Source organism: Gavialis gangeticus, unplaced genomic scaffold, assembly GCF_001723915.1.
Source record: "Gavialis gangeticus isolate Ggan-Ray unplaced genomic scaffold, GavGan_comp1, whole genome shotgun sequence".
Taxonomy (NCBI): Eukaryota; Metazoa; Chordata; order Crocodylia; family Gavialidae; genus Gavialis; species Gavialis gangeticus.
This window is the reverse complement of record NW_017729001.1, coordinates 14159540-14185750: the sequence shown is the minus strand read 5'-3', so window position 1 is coordinate 14185750 and position 26211 is coordinate 14159540. Positions and strand designations below refer to the sequence as shown.

The 26211-nt window shown below is 44.5% G+C and overlaps 2 protein-coding genes across 5 annotated transcripts in view; both read left to right on the top strand.

Annotated features, from left to right (window-relative positions):
• Window positions 1-9840: 9840 nt before the first annotated feature.
• Window positions 9841-12727, top strand: DDT (D-dopachrome tautomerase). The gene is made up of 3 exons (XM_019506892.1): window positions 9841-10056; window positions 10272-10447; window positions 11412-12727. Exons 1-3 carry the CDS (start codon window positions 9949-9951, stop codon window positions 11482-11484), a joined length of 357 nt encoding a protein of 118 aa, XP_019362437.1. The 5' UTR covers window positions 9841-9948; the 3' UTR covers window positions 11485-12727.
• A 7645-nt stretch (window positions 12728-20372) lies between these two features.
• Window positions 20373-26211, top strand: part of CABIN1 (calcineurin binding protein 1) — a 280731-nt gene continuing 274892 nt past the window's right edge. For 3 of the 4 annotated variants that reach the window (XM_019506891.1, XM_019506890.1, XM_019506887.1), the window contains exons 1-3: window positions 20373-20476; window positions 24837-24902; window positions 25425-25517. In XM_019506891.1, the coding sequence (XP_019362436.1) occupies window positions 24900-24902; window positions 25425-25517 (96 nt within the window). In that variant the 5' untranslated portion in view covers window positions 20373-20476; window positions 24837-24899. Of the gene's footprint in view, window positions 20477-20969; window positions 20993-24836; window positions 24903-25424; window positions 25518-26211 lie in introns of those variants that run through there. The other variant, XM_019506888.1, reaches the window with a different exon arrangement.

Genomic DNA, 26211 nt, shown 5'->3' with positions numbered 1-26211 from the left:
AGGGAATCTTGAATTATGCCTTGAGGCCTGGGGGGGTTTTGCCATTCACATGGTAGACTATTAAGAACAAAGGGGAACATATATAGCTAAAAGAGTGCTTGTACATTAGACCCAGAACACAAGCCATATTGAGCTTTTAAATCTTGACGTCTGATTTGGTTGACATTCTGCCTCTTTCCCTTAACAGATCTTCTGATATGCCGAGTGATTCTCACATGCCTCTTTTGGCTTTGGAATTTAATTAAGAAGTTCTTTAATTTGCAAGGAATTGGAAATAAATCTAAAACAGATTCCAGGAGTGTAATATGGGGTGCAAACAGTACACATGCTCCAGCATTGCCTAAGGTGAGGGGTGCCAAAAAGATAGGGGTGGCAGGGAACCTCACCCCAAGACTACTGCCTGCCTTGTTGCTGTCTGCCTGGCTCTTCCTGCACTTTCTGACTGCAACGAAACAGCCAGCGTACACCATGCATGTCAAAGAGCACAAGATATTCTGGGAATTGTAGTTTCATAGAATGGCAGTGGAGCTCACTTTTGCTAGGGTGAAGTGCCTTCTTCCCCTTCCCCCATTCTTTCTGGCACCCCTCCCCAGGCAGCCCCTGGGACCCATTTCCACTTCTCCACCCCACATTATGCTACTGGGATCTTTGTTATATTTATTTCCATTTCATTGCAAATTGACTCCATTTTTTGCCACCAAAATCAGCATTTTTTTGCCTTCTGGATATGGGTTTTGGCAGCAAAAAATGGGTTGAAAATTCTCCCCAGCAGAAGCAAATTCCATTGCCAGTCTAAAGAATTGTTATTCCATGAACACCTTGCACTCCATGACACAGCCCAGCTGTGCTTCTGCTGTGTGACTACAAGCCAGAAGGCAAGAGGGGAGGAGGATGGTGCAGGGTGAGAGATGATTGCCCCGGATGCATTTTTTCCATGCTGTGCTTCTGGTGAATTCTGACTCGCATTTAAAATACATTCTGGAAAAAGATTACACCCTGTGTATGGAAGAGGTCAGAGTAGCCAATTTGACTCTTCCCTTAAAAGTCGTATGTAGACATTATAGCTTCTGGCTTAGTCCAGGGGACAGGAAGAGGAAGCCTCTCGGCTTCTCAGCTTCTCCATGAAGGAAGAAAGAAGCTTGAAAACCACATGATCTTCTGACCTTATTTCCAACTGCACATTCATTTCAGCAGGGATCAAGTTAGTGCATGTCCCTGTAACAGGGAAATAAAATGGAAGCAGGTACTATTTGCCTAGGTGCTTAATTTAGATGGTGAGACTGATGTAGTTGTGTTCCAGGCATCCAGAGCTGAATATCTTATGGGGCAGAGGTGCACTTTCTATACTTTTACAGAGGGGGGTGAAAGGAGGATACGGTGTGCCTCATACCAGCACAGTGCCAGCTTCAGAAGAGAACCCTCACCTCCCCAGTTTTGCAAGAATAACTAGAAACTGTTGAGGGAGGGAGGTTTTCTGCTCCCGTCAACCAAAAAGGTACCATGATAAAGCCTTTTATGTTTCAGACGTGGCTGATCAATCTCCCTTCATCCCTACCAGTGGACCTGATCTTTTAACCTCTTCTTTCCTTAGGGACCCAGTCTCCTTACCCATCAACCCCATACCTTTCTCCTCTAGGGTGCCAGCTTGTCTGCCCTGTCCCTTACCCCAAGGGCCCTGTTGCCCCATGGACCAGTACATGGAATATTTGCATTCTACATCTGGAGGAAAGAAAGCAGAGAACCAAACCCTGCTCTGGCTTCAACTGATTGGTAGCCCCAAATTAACACCTTTTGCTGAATCATCCAATTTAAGTCAGGGGAGACATTTCTATATAATTTGCCCCACTCTCCCTGTGCCTTCACACCATCCCCAGCAGGATGTGGCTGGAGCCCTACCTAGACCTGATCTCTTAGCCCTGCCATTCTGTCTCCATCTTTGCCAAGAGGAATGACATACCTTTGGAGATAAAAAGATGGAGGTGCTACATGGTGAGGGGGGGCTGAGTACTAACTCCTCAGCTCTACCACCCTTTCTCTGTTCCCTGGATATCCAGTCTGCTCATGTTGTACACCAATAGGATGCTTTCCTGACTCCTCAAATGAAGCAATGGTGTTATACAAATATAATTAAGGTGCTGGCCAAGTCTGAAAAGTGAGTAATAATAGTGTAGTGTGAATCCATATTAATGATGTTTCACCTATTCCAGTTCATAACTCCTGTTTACAGGAAGGACACGTATTTCTATCTGCAAACTTCAACTGGAGTTTGTGAATTAAGCAGGGTTATTTCCTCTTGCTATCACAGACAGACTTTGTCTTTTTCTAGCTCCATTTAATACAGATTATTATATTGTGGAAGTCTGTTCCAGCTCATTTCCCTTCTGGCTGTGCAAAACATTTCTAGCCTAAATGTATTCAGGGGTGGTACCTACCATTAGCACTTGTGCCAACATTGTCTTTCTTAGGAGCAGTAAAGAGTTATAAGCCAAATGATTCCCTTAATGAAACAAGTATAGCCCTATTAGTGATTCTTGGGATTATGCTAACATACTGGATAACACAGTTTGGCCAGAAAAATCTTCACTACTGATCCTGGGGTGGTTGCGCTGGGCAGCAGTTATAAAACATCATCTTTTTCTGTAAACTTAGCATAATTGATCTGTAATTATGGAGCCAAGATAAATGTGGGAGACCAAGGTACCCATTATATGGAGTCACTTTGCACAGTAGAGACATATTTCAAGCAGGCTGGCCTGATTTTAATAGTTTGTCATGAAATAATAGAAATCCATCAATGGACAATGACAGGCTTTTTTTGAGAAAACTTTCAACCTTGGATCAAGCTGTCCATCAATACCAGTCTGTCAGGGTCACCTTTATCAACTTGAAAGCACAAGACTCTGATCTCAGGAGCTAACCTACCCTTTTAAATATTTGCTATGGCAAAAAGCCACCATGCTGCCTTTTAACTTGTTGCAGAGGTTATTGTCCAGAGGAACCATTGTTATTCTTGCTGCTAAACCCAGCGCTGTGACTGTAGCTCAGATGAGCCAGTGGAACTAGCTCCCTCTAACTTCCTTAGGAACTGAGGACCATCACAGACCTCACCATTTTTCAGTCTGAACACCAGGCACATTTCTTTGACCTTACAATATGTATGGTAAATACAAATGAAAAACACACCCAGCCCCCCTCAAAAAAAAACATTTAGAAAGCCTTACAAAAATTCAGTGTATCTATTTCTCTCCTGGGAGAGATGAGAGAAAAACTGAATATGATAGGTGGTAGTTACCATGCTGCACGTGCCACGGGGAGGAATTCAGGCTCTATGTGAATGAGCAAGGTGTAACACCATATAGAGAATATAACTAGTTCATGGAGTAATCAAAGTCATGTAAATTTACAGCTTTCTTTCCCCTTCCCATGATAGACTTGCTTTGCTGACAGCTTTGTTTCTTTTAGGCAGGCTTTCAGTAACAGAGGTGAATGATCTAACAAAGCAGAGCAGAGATTTATTATCCATCCGCTTCTAGGTGGGTCTGACCATTTGTGATGGTTATTTATGCACACTAATAGCAGCTGCTGGAAAAGCAGCTAGAAAATATCTATTTCACTCTTACTCCATCCCAGATCAATCCATGAATTGATTTGGGATGGAATAAGAGTGAAACAGATATTTTCTAGAAGTAGAGGGATAATAAATCTCTGTCCCAAAGAGAGTACTGGTACTGAAGGATGGAAATTTCACTTGGGGAGGGATGGGGACTCCATGGCATACACATCTCCCTGTCCCACTAATCAGCGTCATCACACTCCTGAGGCTGCATGTCTGCTAGCTGAAATCCCCTGTAGGTACTGGTCTTCCAGCATGCTAATAAACATAATAGTCCCTGCTGGTGGCACTGAAAAGAGCAGTTTGGCTAAGTGTTACCCTGGGGGACCCTAACTAGAATCTCAGTAAGACCTGTGAGAAGACAAATTGACTTCAGTGTGCCTTGTGTTGAGAAGAAAGCTGTAAATGCAGGGGGAAGTGTGATCTAGTGCCTTCCTGCACATCTAGACCCAGCCTCTGTTGCCTTTTATACAAAGGTTTTTGTCCTTACTATCCAGTGTAGTACTTACATTGCCCTCTTAGGGTATATGGAGCAAGGACATAGGTGTTTCTTAGGTAAACCTACAAGATTTTTTTTCCATCCCTTTTCCCCAGACCCAGCACACTGTAATATGCCTATCATTTGCAAATGGCCTTCAGCTTCCAGCACATGTTGATGCTAGTTAAGAATGGGAACAACTACTGTAAGAGAAATAAGGAGGGAGAGGGGGGCTGTCATCTTTATTTTCCCTTTCCCATCTCTTATATTTTAAAAAAGAAGAGTTGTGTCCATGACGTCTATAACTCTTGCTCTGAGGCAAGAAGAAACAGTATTGTTGTTCAAGAGACTATAAACTATGTTTTAGTACTGGATAATTAGCCCACTCGATAGTTACCTATGACAAAGTCTTGCATCAGAGGATGGTGCATGGGCTTTATCACTGGAGGTGCACCTATAAGCATACACATGAGCAGAGAAGTCTTAAAAAACAGGACTGCTATTTGTAAGAAGACGATTCTAAGAAATTAATTTATAAGACCAAAGAAAGAAGCTCCCATGATGCATTATGTCTTATGGCTGCCAAAAAAAAATGAAATTGCCTCAGATAGTTTATCTTTTCTGTCTCCAGCAAATATGATTTGGTATTCTTCAGCTTCCCTTCGTTTGCCTTCAAAGACTCCAGTCTTGCCCTGAACTCTCAGTGCTCTTCTTTCCTGACCATGGGCAGAATATTGTCTTTCTTTTTTAAATGATCCTTTTGTAAGTGCTTAGGTTGCTGTGTGCAGTGCTACAGCCCAAAGATCTGTGGGCCCCAATTTTTAAGATAGATGGTTGTCTGGGAGCCCTCAGTGCTTCCTGGGGTTCCCCTTACAAACAGGTTTTTCTTCCCCTCCTGTTTGCCCTATCTTCCACTCACTTTCCCATGCATACTATTTCTTTCTCTAAGCACAGCAGTTATATTTAAACCAGTAACTAATCATTCTTCACTTCGAAAATGCCTCTCTTAATGGTAAATACTCTGTCCTGTACAGTACTGTGCTACACTGGATAGTTTGTCTACAAAAGATCGCTGCCATTTTGGAACTAAAAACCCTGCCTATTGGTATCCTTAACGTTTGCATCTAAGGCTTTTGCATCTACTTCAGACATTTGGTAATAAAGTGCTGTCTTGTGTGGAGTCACTCTCCTCTCTTCCTGCTAGCTCCTAGGTATCCTGCACTTTCTCCAGCATGAACACATTTTAGTGCTGCTTTCTTCTGATCCTTTCCTTACCTGCTTTGGTTTATTGGCAGAATCGCTCTGGAAATTTTCTTTTCTCTAAAGATAGGTGTGTTTTGGGGGTGGGAAATCTCCCCAGGGAAGAATCTGTTTACCCTCTGGAGCCAGGTCATGAAGCAAGATTTGCCAGGTAGTGAAAAATGCCCCTTAATTCGATCATTTTTAATTAGCCTCAATATTATTTTATCAGTACTAATGAGTTCCAAATGGGGGACTATAAGGATTATCAAGGAAGACTGATGATCTTCTTTTCCCTCTGTGAAATTATTGCCTTGTCAAGGTTACAGTTGCTTGTTCACGTTTTACTATGCCTTGTAAGAAATGCCACACAAGCATTTGGGATTTGTATGAATAAAGTGCATATAGTTTTCTCTAAAGAAAGCAACCAGCTTGAGGCTCCAGGTAAAGAGAGAGAGAGAGAGAGAGAGACCAAGGATGCTTGTAGGTCAAAATTGTACTGAACAACACTGTTAAGCAAAACAATATTTAAGTTGATTTTTTTCCCAAATGTTTCCACATATTTGTGAATCTCTGTGAGGGTTATTTAGCTTCATGTGGGTTGCTTCTTTGACAACTATGTCTTGGAGCCACAAGTAGCCAGGTGGTGAACACACATAAGCCTAATTTTATGAACATCTATTTTACTTTCTGCATGTACAGACTGCATACCCACAAACAGCCCCGGGGGGGCACTGCAAACACTGCCTCATTTCTCCCTCTGGTGGTCTGATGGAAAACAACCAGCAGCAAGCAGCAAGGCCAGGAGCTCTTGAGAAGGTTATTTTTCCTCTTAGAGCAGCGATTCCCAACTGGTGCCATAAGATCCTTTAAGAGGTGTTGTGCAATACTAGCACTTTAGGTGTGCAAGCACTTACATGTGATTCACAAGCTAAACCCAAAGATTTCAAAAAGGAATCGATGGCATTGACAATATTCTGACCTGTCGTAGTCCTACTGAGATCTTTATAACAGAAGAATTGTTCTGATTTTTTTCCATAGTCAAAAATCAAGTTAAAACTAAGAACTGGCATTTTCTGAGGGGTGCCTTGAGTCTAATGAGATTGCAAACCACCCTCCTAGAGGGTAGTAAAGACTTTTAATTTAACTGAAACAAACTTACGGGGAACTTGCAGGTCCACTCATAACAAAGTGTAGGAACAAAAGTTGGTATCAGAATAAGCTATGAAACTCAATACATATGCTAGCAGATCCTGAGATATGGGTATTTGAGGTCCACAAACTACTCTCTTAAAATTCTGATGACAATATTCAGCTGCTTGGAGGATCCCAACAGGTCTTGTGATCCCTGGTAGCTAGAAGTGCAACACTATTGCAGTGACTAGAGAACAGAGCAATCAACGTGGCTCCCATTTTGCCATGACACTGCATGTGTGTGGAGATGTATCCTGTTTGCTCTTCCCTAGGCAGGTGGTGATTCCTGTCTTCACAGGACAGCCAATACCATCATCAAAGCTGGAGAATGCTAGAGGAACTGAATAAGACCTTGTCAGTTTTAAGATGTTTCTGCAGAAGAAGTCCTTCATTGTGGGGAGCATGATCATCCTGCTGGATTTGGTATCTATTGTAGAGCTCTTGTCAGCAAGTACAGGAGCATGATGGGGGAACATACAGTTCTAGGAAAAAGAAAAGAAATAGTCTGCAATGTCTGAGGACTGTACAGTGGGCAGTTCTGCTCTCCTGGAGATGGGAACGAGAGTCCAACACAGCCGTACATCACTGAGAGGGAGAGCAGGCTCCAGTAGGTCAGAGACCTCATAAAAAGGATGAGTGCTACAAACCAGTCTAGGATGATGCTCACAACTGATACAGCCCCCAATTCTGTGCCACTTTCCTCATATTCCTTATATCATCCTTCATGCTATTCCTCCTCCTTATGTTTTGTCTATCTTTCCTGTGAAGAATCTGAATCCTAATGAAGAGTAAGTGAACCTCAACAGAACCTCGGTGCTTGGGATTAAAATAAAAGCCCACCCTGACAAGCAGAAGAGATTGGAGTGGGCTTTCTTCCTACAGGGAATCTTCTTCCTGCTCCCAGCCTGCTAAATACCAGCCAGGAACTTCATCAGGTGACAGGTACACCACTTAAAGTGAAGGGTTTGTACCTCCTCTCAGCACTGGAGTACCAACCACGGAGCAGCCTGCACCTTTCTTCCAGATGTTTCAAGGGAGTACTGCTTCCCTCCAGAGGAAGTGTCATCCCGCAAGTCAAATTTTGACAGGGAAAGGACAACAACTGACTCTGTAATTCTGATTTTGAATGGACAAGACAGTTACATACCTTCTTACTGACCATGTGCTAATACGAGGGAGAACTACTATAACCACTGAACCGAACTTTCTGCCTATGTAACTGTAATCTGAATAAATCTGAATGTAATGTCATCTGACCCCAGCACTCCTTCCTTCCTAGACAGGGGGTCAGACTTGATGATCTGTTGAGGTCCCTTCTGACCCTAGCATGTATGAAAACTCTACTAAAGCCAGCTGAGTTAGACTGGCAGAGAAATTGGCTCATTACCTCCACATTGGCTTTTACCAACCAGCTCAGATATCATTTTTGCAATAAGCATCATGTAAATGACAGGGAGGATACACACAACTCATTTCGACTTGTGCATATACCCAGGAACTGGAGTGTCTTATCCTTTTGATGCTCAACAAGTTCTCTTCTCACTTGTGGCAGTTGCAAGTTAATAAAAGAGAGGATTCTGCTGCTCATGTATATTGGAAATTACCTCTCTGTAAGTTGCTGTAACAGGTTTTGCTGCTCTTGTGCTCGCTCTCTCTTTCTCTCTCCCTCCCGCCCTCCCTCCTGCCTGTAGGAGCCAGTTGTGACTTGGAGGCTAGGCCCATAATAGGAGTGGTGCAAATGGATAGAGGAAGCTGTGGGAAATGATTTGAACTCTTCTGAGAAGCACAAGTGCCCAGGATTTGAACAGTACCCAGACTGACCAACAACTGAAGCAGCAAATACAATCTGTGCTGCTGTGGAAGATGAGGAAATAGGAAAAACATGATGTTTGTTTCATCATCAGACTTTGCTGGGGGGGGTTACATCCAATCCCAAATTTCTCCACCGTGTGTAGTTGCTCCATGCCAAAGGGAAAGAACTTGAAAGAGAACCACAGCAGGGCATTTTAAAATTAGACTTGTTTTTTTCCTTTTATCACTGCTTTTTCTGAGCCTTGAAAGTGCTTCCCGCCTCTTTCTCCCACCCTCAGAAGCAGACATTGCTATGCTCCTTATCTTTATTCCCAGTCCTTTACATAAGCCTTGTGCTGCCAGATGGCTTCTCTGCCCTTAGGTAATTTTGGAAGGAGTGAGTCATCATTCCCACCTCCACAAACACACCCAGGCCCTGGATTTCTCTTTGTAGAAGCTTTCTAATCTCTGGGGCCTTTTAGCTTCCTTAGCCTCATGTTTTTTTCTTGTTTTGCTTGCTTACTCCTTACTTGCCAGAGCCACTCTTCTGGGCTGCCCAAGAGATATTCTTTCCTTTGGTATGCTTTTTGTTTTAACCTCCTACGCCCTTCTTACTTAAGGTTTTATGCTAAAAATAATGACGCTATTGCTCTTTGTGCAGTGCGATAGGCCTAAAGAACCAAACTTTTGGTGACTTCTGCAACATGAAATATCCAATCTTCTCTACACGTCTTGTAAATACACTGCCTGATGTACTTTTATTGTTGTAAACATGAAACATGAGCATTTACTAGAACTCATTCATGTGGCGCGAGCCACCCTTAGAGCCAGCCAGGCCTATTTAACGTGCTGAAAGATCATGTACTTAGGCCTGTCACAAAATATGATAAGCCACCCTTTATAAAGGTGGCCACTGTGGACACATCAACTAATTCTGGAGGACAAAAAAAGAAAATGGGAAGGGGAGTGAGATCACAGATTAATAACAGGATACCCAGAGGGGACACTGAGCACGACACACCAGCCAGCGCCCACTGCCACAAGATGTGCTGAGGGATCCTGTGGACACGGATTAGAGCCAGTCAGGCAGCTCTGGCATATGCTGTAGTAATATTAGTGCTTATTCTCCGTAGAAAACCCAGAGCAGGATTTGTGTGCCCTAGAGCTATTTAGCCTGTATCAGACATCTACTTCGCGGATTCAACAGCTGCCAAAGTGCCTTGTTAGGAGGCTGTATAATGTATGTCTGATTTAAAAAAACACAGCATCTTTTCTCGGTGATTCTTGCCACCTTTGCTTCTAAGGACGTGGGCCTGAAACACCGAGCTGCAAGGTATTCCTGCCAAGCGTCCATCCCCAGGCCTCAACTTCCTGTCAACCCCAAACGATCCCTCCTGTGCCCGCGTCACGCTGGGGCTGGTCGGGTCGGGTCGGGTCGGGTCGTGTGTGCGGCCGGGGGAGGAGACGCGCGCGGGAGCAGGAGGGGGAGGGGGAGGGGGAGGTGTGTCCGGCCGCGGCCAATCGCGAGCCCGCGGCCCCGGGCGGGGAAAGCCCCGGCGGCGGCGGCTGGCGCGGCTGCCGCTTCCTGTCCTGCTCGTCCTCACCGCCGTTCGGCGCCAGCCTCTCTCTCCCGATGCCTTTCCTGGACCTGGAGACCAGCCTCCCGGCCGCGCAGCTGGCCCCGGACCTGGGGCAGAAGCTGTGCGCCGCCGCCGCCTCCATCCTGGGCAAGCCCGTGGATGTGAGTCACAGCAGAGCCCGAGCCTGGGGGGACGTTGTTGGGCAGGTGCCAGGGGGCCCTGATGCCTCTGCCCCGGGATGAGCTAGATGGGACGGGGGTGCTGCCTAGAAGGGGAGTGTGCCCTGCCTGCCCAGGGCAGGGATTCCTCCTCTGAGCCCAGGCCCACCGGCCCTGCTCTCTTCCCTCCCTGGTGACTCTGTTTCCCTGCATGGCAGAGGGTCAACGTCACGGTGAAGAGCGGCTTGCCCATGGTGATCGGGGGCTCTGCTGCGCCCTGCGCGCAGCTGCTAGTCTCCTCCATCGCGGTGGTGGGCTCTGCTGAGCAGAACCGAGGGCACAGCGCCAAGTTCTTCGAGGTCCTCACCAAGGAGCTGGGGCTCGGCCCGGACAGGTGAGTGCAGTGGAGGGACCTGGGCCCAGTGGGGCCAGGGCAGTGCCCCAGGGAGAGCCAGCTCGGTGCTGTGGAGCTTCACAGTCCAAGGTCTGTGTTTGAGCAAAAATAGGGGAAGTTGGGCAGAGGCTTTGAGGGCCTTTTTCCGCTGGCTTGCCCCAAAGCAGTCACTTCTTGCAATCCCTTCCCATTAGAGCACAGTATCTTCCTTGTTCCCCCTGTGGCTCCCTAAGGCTGCCCCAAATCTGGGGACTTAAAGGGGAAATCCTTGGTCAAAATAGAGGGGCACGAATAGCAAGGGTTGCCTTTAAATTGATGGGACTTAAAAGGTGGCCTTGCCGCTCATGAGGCAGGGTCTTGTCATTACAAATAGAGCTGTGTTGGTGTGACACCAGAAGAGGAGATGTGACAGTTGAATGGTTTTCTTCTTATAGCTGGATGAATAGGATTCTCCTATTCTGGTTGCTAACTGATTACTAAGGAAGGATGCCCCAGTGGTGAAGGTGCGTGGCTGGGAGACCTGGCTTTAAGTTCATGCTTTTCAACAGACTGTGCGTCACCATGGGCAAGTCACTCAGACTGTATGCCAGAGTTCCTCCTCTGTGAAATGGGCACAGGGAAATGTTATTTTTCTCACCAGGGTGGTGTGAGGATGACATATATTGAAGACGGTGAGGCACTTGAATGCCATAGCAATGAGAATTTACAAAGTTCTAGGGATAAGTGGATGGTTGAACAAGTTTGGCTATCTACTAGCGGTGACAAGACTTTAGAATCCATGCAGACGTGCTCCCATAAAGCATCCAGCTCCTGATCCTTTTCAGCTCCAGCCTTTAATTATAAAGTACTGAGAGCTGTGTTTAGTGGTGTGTTTCTGGCTTGCTGAGAACTTGCTGGAGATAACTTTCCATTTTATAATCACTTTCCCTTTTCTCTTGTGTTCTCTCTGTTTCCTCCCACAAAGGATTCTTATCCGTTTTTATCCACTGGAAGCATGGCAGATCGGCAAGAATGGAACTGTGATGACTTTCTTGTGATCCTCCTAGACACCTATAAACAACCTCTGGGGGATGCAATTCAAGGATGACCAGCTCCACCTACTTGTTTCAAATTATGATTTGTACCCGTCCTCACTGTCACTCATGTGATTTGCTGCTGTTTTTATCTTCTGTGTGCACACAGCTCAAAGTTGCATTATCAACCTAACTGGTTTGACTGTAACAGCTGAGGGCCTTTGTTTCACATGCATCCAGTTATCAATGGTTTGAGCTTTGTCTGAAATCACTGTATAGATTCTGGCTGAAAGTCCTAACTTTGATATCAGAAAGCCTGCTCACTTGGAACTGGTTAAACAGAGTTTGTAGACATGTCCTTTAACAGCAAGCAGTTCTTGTTTGTTTCTATTATATGATTTACTTTACAGATAGTGGCAAAGATTCTCTAGCTATGTTCATCTTCCAGGCTGATGTGCAAGAAAGAACAAACCTTACCTCTGCACTTTGCTTCCATGCTTATGATATAATTTCTCTGTTCTGATGATCCATGGGCCATTAGTGTGAAAACTACTGCCTTAATTTCTCCACCAGTTCATCTCCTGACTGGGAACATATTTCTGCAGGCTGTCCTACTCCCAAAGTCCCTAAATGCTGTTTGGCATTGGATCATAGTCTAACACACAGTATTTGGTTCTTTCTGCTGTGGCAGAGGATGAGGCAAAGGAGAACTAGAGCTTTCATTTCTAGCTTCCATTCTCACTCCATGACCTTTTCAGAAAAGAGAAGATTATTCTGGAAGACATGCCTCTAAAATGGTGTGGAATGGTGTGTGGGGCTCCTCTCAAAACTCTGCCTTAAGCTCTGCTCTACTTCACCCGCACAGATGGTTGTTCCCATGAAAATTCACTGTAGTTCTGTACCTTAACATCAGTTCATACACATGTTCATGGGTGGGGGAGAAATATGTGGGCAAGGTATGGAATTACTTATGGCAGAAGCAGAACATGCCACAGGACATGGTGCTCAGGAAAATGTTTGTTCATTCTGCAAATAATTAGTTTCAGACTCTGTCAGCTGTCTCTTAGTCCAAAATACTTCTTGTAAACCTTGTCACAGGGTGCATGAGAACACATCCTCTGCTGCTGCTCTGTGGCTAATATCTTCAGTGTGTTATATTACCCAGGGAGGAGATGATGAATTTGCACATAACTGGGCACATCTACACAATATGCTAACTGTGCAGTAGCTGAATAATACTGCGCAGTAGCACATCACAGGACTAACAGTGCTAATATGCTACTGCGCAGTATTATTAGGCTACTATGCAGTAGCGTCACTTAAAAGACATTTGTTGGTGCTGCTGCACAGTATCTCCAGTTATTGTTCATTTATTTGGTACTTGCTTATACAAGTACTAGATAAATACACAGTAACCACTGCACAGTAGCATCTCACATAGATGTGCCCACTAATTACTTGCAGTCCCGCTGTTTTCCTCCTTAAGGCCAGGGCTCTACTGCTTTTACCCTAATGTCCAGTTCTCCAAAAAGGGAGAAATGCTCCCTGGGACCATTCAGTTGATCACTTAACTGGATCATACATGATATATTAAAGCGGAAAAAGCCTAATTTTCATGTGCAGTATTTCCTTAATTTTGCATTTCACTCAACTGGGATGATAAAAATGGACATGTTAAATTAACTTTCACTTATAGTCACTTGCAAAGGTCTCAGTCCTGCAAACTCTTAGGCATGTGAGCTGTTGCACTGAAATCAGCGAAGCTGCTCAGGGACATAAGTAGTAAGTGATTGCAGGATCAGTCTTAGTCATTCTCTTAGCATCATTTACAGTCTTAGCATTTTTGCCAACATTGAGTTACATATAAAACAGAAACTAAGTTTATTGTTCATCACTTATAGAATCCTTTTTAGTTGTATGCACAATCCAGAATCTGGATGTGAAGAGAGCTAGAAGCATCCCCTTTCATGTACTGAAAAATTGAATTTGGTTTTACTTGCTAATATTTAAAAGTGCAAGAAAACTCTCTTCCATTGTTTCAAAACCCCTGTGCTCTAAATAAAATAGCAAATGCAGGTTTAATAGGTCTGGGGCGTATCTGATCAATAAAATGTTTCAGGGAACGTTGTTAGTGAATTAAGTGAGTTATAACAATGCTCTTGTTTCCTCGCTGTCATTCTCTTTCAGCTTTTCCAACTTTGGGAGGCATGAGTGTCTAAGTCTATGTAGTTCCTCAGGTGGGCTCTTCAATTAAATTTAAAACTTGCATACTCCAATAATTCTGTGGTACTGCACATGATAGCTATAACCTTCCCAGTTGCTATGGAGGGGGACAGCCCTGTCCATGCCTTATGAGGGATGAACAAATTGTAACAAGCTGAGAAAAAAAAAAAAAAACTTACTGACCCTCAGTTTTGATTATGGTTTGCAAAGCAGTCTCTAGGAGCTGCCCTGCTTCATGGGGGGACAAATGGGGATGCATGACAACAGCCCTGAATTTTCTAAGGGTCATTCCTGTTTTTCTATCATATCACAGGTCAGTTGCTGGGCCCTATTGGCTTCCCACTGCTACTCATCTTTAGACACTTTCTCTTTCCCTACTGATTTTGTAGCTTCCCATTTGTAGCTTTGTGTCTGCAGCATTGTACATCCATGACAAAACATCCCATAGTTAAGCAAAATCAGAGTGGAAGAGCTGGGTCAAAGAACTTGCTGAGACCAAGCTTTCTAATTTATGGACTTTGCATATTTTGTAAGAGGGTAGTTAGAAAATTCATCTGAAGTGTATGAGAGTTGGGGGTGGATTGTTTTTTCCTCTTGACCTGAGCACATGTACCATTTATTTGACTTTGGGAAGAGGTAGGGAGGTCACAGTTGATAACTATTAAATCACTGTCCTCTCCTGCTTTGTAAACAACTAGGGCTGAATATACTCTGTGTTCATGTTAGTGTAAGAAAATGGCCACTGTCTTCTTTAGAGAAGGATACTGTCATTTGTTTTTTAGTACTTGAGAAGAACACTCACAGGAAAGTCAAACTGAAATTACAGCACCCTGTTGCAGCATATAGAAAAACCAAGGGAGGCTGCACAAGGTTCTTTGGGTAAACACAGTATCTTTTATTAGACCAACTCAAATAGTTAGTCCAGTAAAAAATAGTTGGTCTAATAAAAGATAACAGATTTACCCAAAGAACCTTGTCTGCCTATTGTGACTGGGGCAAGCTTTCATGCCCGGTGCAAGTACCCATCTGCCCCCTGTCTACAGGTCAGCAACCTGCCTCACTTGTCTGCCTTGCCTTGATGTAATAATATTGTCACGGAGGGGGGCCTAGGAGTGGCCGTGATCCCGCTAGCGCCCCCTGCCATGCCAAGTGAGTGATCCAGCACCTTCAATTCTCGCCCGCCACGTCTTGTTGGTATAATAGTTTGATATGGGAGGCTGCCTTACAATCCCCTTGGTCACACTGTTCTGCTCATACTGCCCCCCCATACCAGATGGGGTGACTTGGTGCAACCCCAGCCTTATGGGCTATGCGTGCCTCCTACCTCCCCTTTAGCATGCCCCAAGCCTCGCAGCTCTTCCAGACGTTATCTAGTCCCTTTTCCTTTCTGCGCCCTGCCCGGCTTGTCACGCAACCGGCACCTCTCTCTAGCGCCCCTGAGCTTGCCATGCAACCAGCGCCCCTTCTCTAGCACCTCTGGGCTTGCCACGCAACCGGCACCCCTTCTCTAGTGCCTCTGGGCTTGCCACGCCACTCCACTAGTCAGTAGCCCTCCTGGACTCCCGATCAATATTCTTTCCAGTAGGGCTCAGGCAGCCTGGGCCTTACCTGGCCCCTGTGACCCTTTGGGGTCCCACCCCTGTAGAGTCCTCTGGGACTCTGCCCAGTCTGCACCCCAACTGGGGTTTCTATCAATCCGATGTGCCCCCTCCTGGGGCTTCTTTCCACTACGCGCCCTCACCTGGGGCGTCTCAATGGGGTTGACCCCCGTCGGGGCTTCACCCATACAGGCAGCACCCCACTGGGCCTGCCTCCGTGCTTTGGCAGCGCCCCACTGGGTCTGCCTCCGTGCTTTCTACAGTCGGGGCTCAGGTGGCCGTAGCCATGCCTGGCCCCCTTAACCCACCGTTAGGGTCTTCTGCCCTACTTGGGCTTTTCCATCATCTCTTGCCCACACAGGGCTGGGGTCAACACCCCCCCAGTACAGCACCGCACCGCACCGCACCGGTGCCCACGAGCTGTGCCACCCTGGCACTGCTCACTGTGGCCCTACAGGCACCAGGAACCCCCAGGCCACTGGGGAGCTCCCGTGAGGCCTCCTCGCACCCCTACAGCCTCACCCGGTCCTCCGGTTATATACACAACAAACTAAACAGAACCATAAGCCAACCGGCTGTAACGGAACAATAAGCCTGCCGGCTATAACATAAAGTCCAGGCCCCACCTGGCCTTCCAGTAAGACCTCCTAGTCAGGGTTCTCTCCCCCCTTGCCATGATGCAGCTACTCGTTCTATCAGTCTGCCCGATGCCGCTCAGCTCCACTGCAGAGCTCTCGCTCCTCCGGCTGCCAGCAGGGAACTACTAGCCAGGCTCTGGCCTGGGCTGTTTATAAGGGCCTGGCACTGCCCCCTTCTGGTCACCTGACCAACATGGTTGCTCCAGCAACCAGCACCTGAGCTGCCCTGGCAATTAGCAGAGGCCCCAATCCCTACTTAGGCACGGGGCACCCGAGTGCCCCTGTGACAAATATTGATGTGAGAATTAGGCAGGAGGCTGTCCATTATACACCCCGATATTGGGGGGGTGCTATCCACAGGTCCATTCCACCCCTACACCACTGCCCAAGCCTCACAGATAGCATCTCAGGCAGCCAACTCTACTACCCCCTTTGCCCATTAGCTGTGGCCCCTTCCCTGGGACCTTCGGCTTCCCTTTAAGCCCTGACCCTATCTCAGGCCAGTTGGGACCCTGAGCTTCTTTGCTTTATATGGGCATCCCTCACATTGGGCCCCTGGCCCTTTTTACTCCCTATCTGGGTCCTGGCCCCACCAGGGTGGTAACTGGCCTGGCATTTTTCTGGGGTTCCCATGCCACTGGGAGCCCCACCAGACCACCCACTCCTGGCAGGGTGCATTTTTAGGTCATACCCAGAACCAGAGCCTCCTGCTCCTATCTGCAAGATGTTCCCATGCAGCAGCTCAGCCAGGTGATATTTCTTTCCTGCCCCGGCAGTAGGCTGCTCTTGTTTGTACGGGCGGGCCGAGAGCTAAAATGGCTGCCAAAATCAAACACCTGCAGGCACCACCAAGTGCCCTGCCACACCTCTGTCCTTCGACCAACATGGCTACAACCTATGCCCCTGAAACAAGGAACTTGGAAACATTTTCTTTTTTCCTGTAACATTTCTAAAGATTTGTTACTCTAGAAACAGCAAATGTCCCAGGTAGGCCTACACCTGAAAAGGAATTATTTTGACTGCTTCTCCCAAATACCACCTCCAATTTGTTCAGCTGGCCTTAGAGAGTGGCTGCCTAGCATTTGATCCTCCCTACTTGTCAGCAAGAGGAGATTTTTTTACAGTTCCTAAATGCTCAGATCTTGAAGGATCAGCTACTGACTGAGCTGAGCCAATGTTTCTAAGTGTCGGTGATTTCTATTTATTTTTCAAGATTCAGGACAGGTATGTTTGCAAATCCAAATGCACCCACCTTTACTACCCTGTGTTAGATGGGTCATGGTGTAATATGTATATAATACAGAAGACTTTCTTTTATTCTAAGTCTTTGGGACAAGGACTGTTCCTCCTATATATTTACACAGCAACCAACACAATGAGAGCTGATCAAGCTTAAGGACACCACTAGAATACAAATATGAAATAATAATGATTCTTTTTGAAGTTATGCTGCCAGAAGTGTAGAGAATCTGCTGTAATATTTATGCATACCCACACAATTCTTCAGTTATATGGAGTGTATGTACTGGGCTTATCTTACCTCCTAAGTCTGAAGTTAAAGCTTATTTTTAAGTAATGTGTACATTGGAGATCAAGGGTATTTCTCCTTATACCACTTAAGTTGAGAGAGATGGCTGTAGCACAAGTGGTGTGGCTGCAGGGTGATTAAAGGCTCTTTAGATTTAGTCAGGTACAACACTTACAAAATCTTCCTTCATAAAATTCCTGCTAGCTTGAGTTGAAGCACCCTTGCTATTTCTCCTGCATCCAAAACTTGACCTAACCCTGAGGGGTTTCTGTAGCACAGTCTCCTGCATAGATCGCCCTCCCCCATCTTCTCTGTCACAGACCACACATGACTGAGACAATATTTCAGCCTCTGTGCTGTCTCTAGAGTCTGCTGCTAGTTGCTAACACGGATACCCGGTATAACAACTTGCTACTGATTACTCCATGAGGAATGAGAGCATCATCTTATTTCACATACTTCAGCAAATAACTATCAGCTATGTTCACCTTCTAATCACCCTTTAGATTATTTTATCATAAAAGAATCACTTACTTTAGGTTTATTGAATATATTTAATAACCAGCAACAAAAATGGCACTGAGGGAAGGTCTTTTTTGAAAGAGATCAAAAATCCAAGACCAAAACATGACTAAAGCTTTGATCTGTATGTTTCAGATGCCATTAGGCACTTGACTAGAGAGAGCTCTCATGTAATGCACACGTTTCAATATGCCTTCTAGTGGCCATCCAAATACCTTGGTAACTTGCTTGCTTCAAAGTGATTTTAAAACCTTAACTGAAGTAAAAGGAAGGCACTCTGACTTATTACAAGACGTTCACGTAGTGATATAAAACTACACAGTACTATGTGCACACAAAATAAAAGCTCATCATCACTGCATTCTTAGTTTGAGGCATAATGGTGTCCCTAACCTCTCTCATTCCCACACAAAAATCTTTGTTTTGAGAGTGCTTTAAACTCAAACTAACTGGCCTGTCAGAAGACATGGGTTTGAGACTCCAGTGTTGCTGATGCATTAGCTGGTAATGCAGTGAGGATGCAAATACAGACTGCAGCATGAATTAGCACATCTTGTCCGCTGCTAATTGAATCACACTGTTCAGGTAATCAAATCCTTGTATAGTTCAGTCCTGTTTTCTGGTGACTACTTTTTCTCAAGCGAGGCAGCCTCTAGTGGAGTAACCTGAATGCAGTAACTTACGTTTCAGTGGTAATACCTATTGCTTGCCTGTAGGAGGAAATAGGTGGCTGTATGCAAGAAAGCCTGAAATGTTTTCCTATACATTTGATTTTAATGTTGTTTATTTTTTACATTGGAAATTGGAGTCTTATCTACATTGGAAGACTTGTGGTGACAGGGGAACTAGCACAATGCCATCATAAGAACTAAAAGATGGTGAAAACTGAGCAATTTGGAGAGAAGGATTCTTTAGTGAAACCGTTAAAATCTTACTTTTGTTAATACCTCAATTTAGAAAATAAACATTTTTGCTAAAAATTCAACCGCTCTTTGAAATAAGGTGTGAATACATACAATAAACAATGGCATAATATTTCTGGGGAAAAAGTACAGCTTCTTTGTGAAGGTCAAGGATTGAGAAAGAGGGAAGGTGAGAAGGATCAGGAGGAAAGACAATAAAATTTGGCATTTGAGAGACTGGGTTTCAGATGAAGTTGGACCTTTATGAAGAGTTCAGAAAAGACTAGGCAGAGGAGAGAGTGCTGAGGTAGAGCACTGCAGCAAGGCTGTAGCTGAAGCCAGGAGGAACAAAGTCACAGAGATGGACCATGGAGAGGGGCTAGGTAACAAGGCTAGGTATGGGAGCTCGATGGACCCTGTTAGGAAAAGAAAGGAGAAGCCCTGATGCCAGGACACGCAACAAGACATGGTGACAGGCTGATGCAAAGGCAATACGCTGGACCAGGTGGCATGTCCTGGTGCCCCAACACCCTGTGAACAGGCGCATCTTGAGCCCACGAGGCTGCATCAGTCCAGGTGGAGCATTTGGATGCTATTGGAAATCTGATTCTATCTACATTGGAAGATTTGTGGTGACACAGGAAGTAGCACAAGACCATCATAAGAGCTAAAAGATGGTGAAAACGGTACAAGCCAGAGAGCACTGTTTAGTGAAACTGCTAAAGTTTTTGTGAACACCTCTTTCACTTAGAAAAGTTTTTTTTTTTCCTAAAAATTCAGAAACTCTGAAATGACGTGTGAATGAATAATATAACTCAGGGATGGGCAAAATGTAGCTTGGGAGCCGGAGGCGGCCTGCCAGGCCATTCTATCTGGCCTGTGGGGCCCCTAAAAAATTTAGAAAATTAATATTCATCTGCCCTGGGCTGCCTGTCATGTGGCCCTTGATGGCTTGCCAAAACTCAGTAAGTGGCCCTCTGCCCAAAATAATTGCCCGCCTCCGCTATAACCAGTGTCAGGTATCCAGGTTGTAGTTGTATTGGTTTAGAGGCCAAAGGAATCAGGACGAGTGGTCGAGGTGATATCGTTCATTAGACCAACTAGATTTTTGCAAAGAATTTTTTTTGTTTTTTGCAAAAATCTAGCAGATCTATAAAAGATTAGATCCTCTACCACAAGTCCAGATACTATACACAGTGGCATGGAAAAAAAATGGTGTGAGAGACCCGCTGAGCCCGACCCCTGATGGCATCTGGGTGCTGCGATGACAGCGGCACCTCTGACACCCTCATGAGCATCCCAGTGCCAAGAAGGAGCAGGGGCAAGGCACTCCAGCTGCTTGTTGGCTGCCTGCCGCGGGAGGGCGGGGTCCTGTGCAAGGAGCCCAAGCATAGCACGAGGCTGGTCTCCGCCCACCACCACCCTGGCTCCTCCCCCTCAACCTCAAGGCCCCTCCTCTCTCGGAAGTCCCGCCTCCTGGAGCCGCGCTCAGTATTCGGCCTCTGCATTGGCTGGTTATGGAGCCGCGGTTGAGCCAATGAGAGCGCGCGTTGTTGGCGTGCCGGGCTCTAGAGACCCGGGAGCAGGTTGCCGTGGAGACAGCAGGTGAGGTGTATCCCCTCGGCGCGGGCGGCCTCCCGTTCCCAGCCCTCCCGGTCCGAGCCGGGCCGGAGCCTGGGGGGCGGCAGTACGGAGCGGAGCGGCCCCGAGGGCTGCAAAAAGGGCCGGGGAGTGGGAGGGGCTGGGGGCAACATCAGGCCTCGCTCTGCTGCCCCGGGCTCCGCGTGCCAGGGGCAGAGCCGGTCCCGGGATGTAGGAGCTTCCCTCCCGCTGCCGGGTGCTGGGCGGCCCGGTCTGCGATTCTGTCCTCTCTCCCACCTCCCCGCTGTGCTTGACCTCCCTTCTGACGAGGGGCCTGTGCCAGCTTCTCCCCGAAACCCTCTGCCAGCAGCATCCTCGTGGTGGCCGCGGAGGTGCTTTCCCACCGAAACGTGGCGAAAATGCGTTCTCTCCCATGCATGTTTGCTGGTCAGTGCTACACCTGTACGCGGTAAGCCAACCCTGTTCTCAGCCCCGGACCGTGAAGCTCCATATGAGATGTGCCTGGAGCACAAAGAGCGAGCAAGCGAGTAAACTGGATGCTCCAGCAAGCAGTTGCTTAAACTCTATTTATATTTACAATATGGTTTTGACGTGCAGAGGTATAAAGGATTTCATAGTAGAGTAGGCACCTACTCTGGACTTATTCAAGAAATGCTTGGATGCTTATCTTGCTGGGGTCCTTTGACCCTACCTGACTTCCTGCCCCTGGGGCGGGGGGGCTGGACTTCATGATCTTCAAGGTCCCTTCCAGCCCTAAAGTCTATGAAATCTATAGATGATTTTTCTAGGGTTGGAAGGGACCTTAGTAGGTCATCGAGTCCAACCCCCTGCCCTGGGCAGGAAAGAGCACTGGGGTCAGACAACCCTAGCTAGGTGCTTGTCCAATCTAAGATTGCTCTCCACTGTGAGGATATGTCTAAGTATATTGTCTGAGGGTGCTTGAGGCTTTGTCAGTACCCACAAGTTATAGTGCTCTGGCTAAACTAGTATCATTCATTTGGTCGTTTAGTTAGTGTTACCATTCTCCTAACATGCATATGGTTATGTTGGCATGAATAGTTTTAAACTGGGATGGTGTGTTCTCATAGGGAATTATACTACTGTAGTTGTGCCCAGGCTCAAGCACCTTGCTTAAAAAGAGTCACACCCCCAACTGATGTACCGTCACAAATATCGAATGAATATTAGGTGTCACACCTGCACAGAGCAGCCAGTACCTACAAGTGAACCTGCTTTGCTGTTCTCAACCTGGAACATGAAACTCCATGTGAAATGTATCTGGACAAACAGGTACTAGTATTTTAAAAAGGATGTGGAGCAGGTAGAGAAGGTCCAGAGGCAGGCAGCAAAAATGATAAAGGCTTGGAAGGCAAACCATACAAGGAGAGGCTGAAGGACAAGGCATGTTCAGCTTGCAGAAAAGATGACTAAGAGGGGACATGATTGCTGTCCATGCATATCTAGGGCTGCTACAAAAAAGATTGAGAACACCTTTCTTTCTTTTGCTGCATAGATCAGGACAAGGGCAAGTTGCTTGAAGTTGTAGTAGAATTGGTTTAGATTGGGTATCGGGAAAAATTGTTCACTGTTAGGACAGGGAGGGTTTGGAATAGACTGCTTAGGGAAGTTGTGGGGAACCTTTACCATATGAGGTTTTCAGGAAGAGGTTGGATGAACATTGGTCAGAGATGATCTAGAAGTACCTATGCCTGTGCTATGGGTATTTCCAATGTTCCCTTTCCATGTGGGGATGGGAAGGATTTTATCCCCCCTCCTATTGCTACCTATGTCAGGGTCTTGAGGGGTTTTTTTGCCTTCCTCAGAAGCATTGGGGTTGACTGCAGCCAAGGCTGGGGAGCCTGAGTGGGGTGTACCAGTGCTCCTACTGGGACTAAACTCCAGAGTTTCTTTGGTAGAGGATCTTGCCCCTCTGGTCAGGGTCAGACCAGTTGCCACATTTGGGGCCTGAATGGATTTCTGCTTCTTGGTCAGTTTGGTACAGACTGGGGGGGTTTTGCCTTCCTCTGTAATGGGGGGTAAGTGTAGTTTAATCCTTGAATCAGTAGGACAAAGACTGCAGTTGTCCCCCTGCTTTGTGGCAGTATAGGGTGCTGTGCCTGGTAGATGGGTGGTAGGGTTGATTATGTAGTTTGGTAATAGATTAGACAAGGAACTGTGTGGAATGGTTTGCAATTAAATTAAAACTGCTGCCAACTGTAACTTTTTCTTTAGAGAAATGGGGGGTGTCTAGTGAATTATCAGCCAAGCTAAGGAGTTACCTTTAGCAAGTCTTGGTGGTCTTGATTGAGCCAGGTGCTTAAGCACGTACTTAAATTGAAGTGTATGAATAAATAAGCATAAATACACACCCAGCTTTAACTAATGTTACAGAGGATTTGAATTGAGGCCATTGATTGGTTAAATATTTTTTTTAAGAATTGGTGAGCATATGCAACTTCTGTTAATTTAAGTTGGAGTTGTGGGTATTTAGTATTTCTGGAACTCAGAAACACAAAGAAATTAAAAGTCTGTTTCCAACATCTATAAAATTGAATGCGTATCTACCTTCCTTGTAAGGGTCTGAGGCTTATTAACACTTACAAAATAATCTGGAGATGAAAATGTTTCATTTTTTTGGAACTGTCTCTCTAATTTGGATGCAAGTGACAGGCTTTGTTTGGAGGAAGAATTCATGAAAGAACAAGAACATTTCAGAATGCAGTAATTTCAGAATGAGAACGAAATTAAAGTAAAAATGTGCCTTTTTACCTGTGAAAGCACTCATCAGTTATGTCTGAATTAATTCAGTTTATAGTTCATCACTCCCACTGCTTCCTGCTATGGTTAATTCTGGAGGTACCTTTTACTATTAATATGGTCTATAATGTAAAAGACTGTATTTAGCCTGCCTTGCACGTGTCATTTTTTGAATGTCAGTTGATGGGAAGTATTTGTCTCTCAGCAATAAAGTTTTTAAAAAGTATACAAAAGGCTTTAAGATTCTTTTGTCTATACTTGCATCATACCTCAAGCAATTAATAGAATGAAGAATTGTGGGTTTAATTTAAGCAGAAAATGGCTAATAGCTTGCATATATTAATAGCAGTTTTTAAACTTTGAATCAATGTTAAAATGGCCTGAGATATTAACTTTTACTCCCTTCAAAATGGAAGTGTGTTTATCATAGAAATTTAACTTCATTTTGTAGCAGGCATCTATTTGACCTCCACATATCCACAGCACTAACATCCTTTTGTAAGAGGCAGTAGTGTTCTCATTGACCCACTTACATTAACTATAGAACAATTTTTAAAAAAAAAATCTAACTGTTATGTAAATGATTTAGCTCTATCAGGTTTAACAACAGTGAAGGTTGAGAAGAATGCTTGCTAGCTGCTGATATTCTTAGGCAGTGGTTTGATCAGACTAGCTCAGAAGCAGGCTATGTTGAGCCTCAGGGCAACTTTTCTATTGAATTTTCTCTTGTTCTACAAGTGGGATTCAGGGAAGTGCATAATGGTATTATGTTAATGACACAGGTTCTCTTCTCAAAGTAGGTCTCCTTCCACTATTTTTTAGTAACTTATGGTACCATTAAAGGCTACACAAGTGTTTTTCAATATGAGAGGTGAATAACCCTGGGAGGACATGAAAACTTCCAAGGGGGTACACAGCAGGAAGGAATTAGAAAGTTTAAGTGGAAAGAAAGGGGAAATATGACAAAGAACAACTCAACAATTTCTTCTTAGGTTGTTGATTGTGCTGTAATGACAAAGTGTTATTCTTTATTATTGATAATACTGCAGCAGTACAAGAAACCTAAAATGGTGAATGCAGCCCTAAAAATGTTTGAGAACCATTAAACTATAGTAATGCTTATTTGTAAAGAGGTAAAGTTGAAGTTGCATGGTCAATTTTTTCTTTATCATTTCCTTACATTTGAATGATTCATGCTACAGTCTTATTGCTTATTTAATGCAATATTCATATATGAAATAAACTGGGTAATGTTGAAGTGTCATTTAGTATTAGTTTAAAATATATATATTAAGCTCCAACTGTATATCTGTACGACACTTAAAATATTTCCAATGCACTTATTTCTAGAATTTAGATCCCTAAAAGTAAACATGAAATGAAGAAGAACTTTCCAGCTTATTTGTCTTTTATTTTTAGACCTTTACTACACAATTTTTTTTAATATTATTTTTAGAGTTAAATAACATGATGGTAAGGTAAAGTGCCTTGTTTACAAATAATCCAAATAAATCTGTACATTGTAATGATATGTATATTCTTTTAATGATGAATACTTTCTGTATATATACACATAGTAAGGCATCTAATCCTCTTTGATTTTCAGACCTGTTTGTGACTGGCCCTGCCACCTGATTGTGTTGGGAGGCAGCACCGAATCTCTCTGAACATGGTAAATTCACATTACAGCATAGTGTCTTATGAGACCCTTTGGTGGGATGACTCTTTGGGAGCAGGGAACCCTGCTACTGTTGCTTGAACTCTGATGTGTGTGATGCTAGAAACCTAATTGTTTTTCTATAGTCCCTTAACTCAAAGTTAAGTTGCCCTCTGTGGAGTGGAAACTGGCACAGTTAGAGCATTACTTTGGCAATTGCAGTTCTGTTGTTGGAGTGAATAGCTATTTTAGGAATTTGCGTATAATGGATAGATGGTGGAATCTTTCACCTCTGGCTGTCACTGCTGATTTTAAAGAAGCCTGCTTTGATTTGTAATTTTCTACAAGTGGTGATATATAAAATTGCCATGATATATTGTAATAGTAATAATAATTTCTTAATGTAAATGCTAAAAAATGGGTTGCTTGTGAGACTTGCAGCTAAAAGGGTAAAATAAGAAAAATCTTGGAGGCAGGAGTGAGATGAAGGACTGGGACAGATATGTTGTTTATTATTGTGTTGATTCTCATTTGTAGATCCGAATTGCAGCATTGAATGCTAGTTCCACAGTTGAGGATGACCATGAAGGGACTTTTAAAAGTCACAAAACTCAGACAAAGGAGGCTCAAGTAAGTAAAACCACAACTTCAATAATAATGTGGAAATTGCCAGCAATGATCTCGATATCTTGATATCAGGCTGTTGTGGTCCGTTTCCACCTCATGTTGTTCCAGAAAAGACAGAATTAATATTGTAATTTCTGAAGTGCTGCCCATAAGTTAAAATTCTGCTGAAAGGGGTGCAGTGAGCCAATGTGGCCTTTCTTAGGAAAGTACGTGAGTTTAGAAACTGAGCTTCTTGTCTACTTCTGAGAGAGAAATATTAGACAGATAATGGAAAAATATTCTAAGTGTCTCAGTTTTGTTTAGTCATATTGGTTGGGAACATAGGCAGGTTTAGGTTACATTCAGAACTCTCTTGTTGAATTTCTGTTGACTTTCACATATTACATAAAAGATTCTCTTTGTATTGCATAGCTTCTCTTCAATTGTTCTAAAGTTCTTTCTTTTTTTTTCTGAAGATTACATTAAATAGGAGGTTAGTGGAGAAATGAAATCATTAAAGCTAATCCATTAAATAAATCTTCTCCTATGTAAAAGTGTAAAAAAACAAAAACAAAACTGAGACACTTAGAATATTTTTCCATTATCTGTCTAATATTTCTCTCTCAGAAGTAGACAAGAAGCTCAGTTTCTAAACTCACGTACTTTCCTAAGAAAGGCCACATTGGCTCACTGCACCCCTTTCAGCAGAATTTTAACT

Bases quoted from the DNA above. Each gene is read 5' to 3' on its own strand.
- DDT (XM_019506892.1), top strand. From the start codon at position 9,949: ATGCCTTTCCTGGACCTGGAGACCAGCCTCCCGGCCGCGCAGCTGGCC. The intron at 10,057-10,271 runs GTGAGTCACAGC...CCTGCATGGCAG, and splicing joins TCCTGGGCAAGCCCGTGGAT to AGGGTCAACGTCACGGTGAA. The intron at 10,448-11,411 runs GTGAGTGCAGTG...CCTCCCACAAAG, and splicing joins CTGGGGCTCGGCCCGGACAG to GATTCTTATCCGTTTTTATC.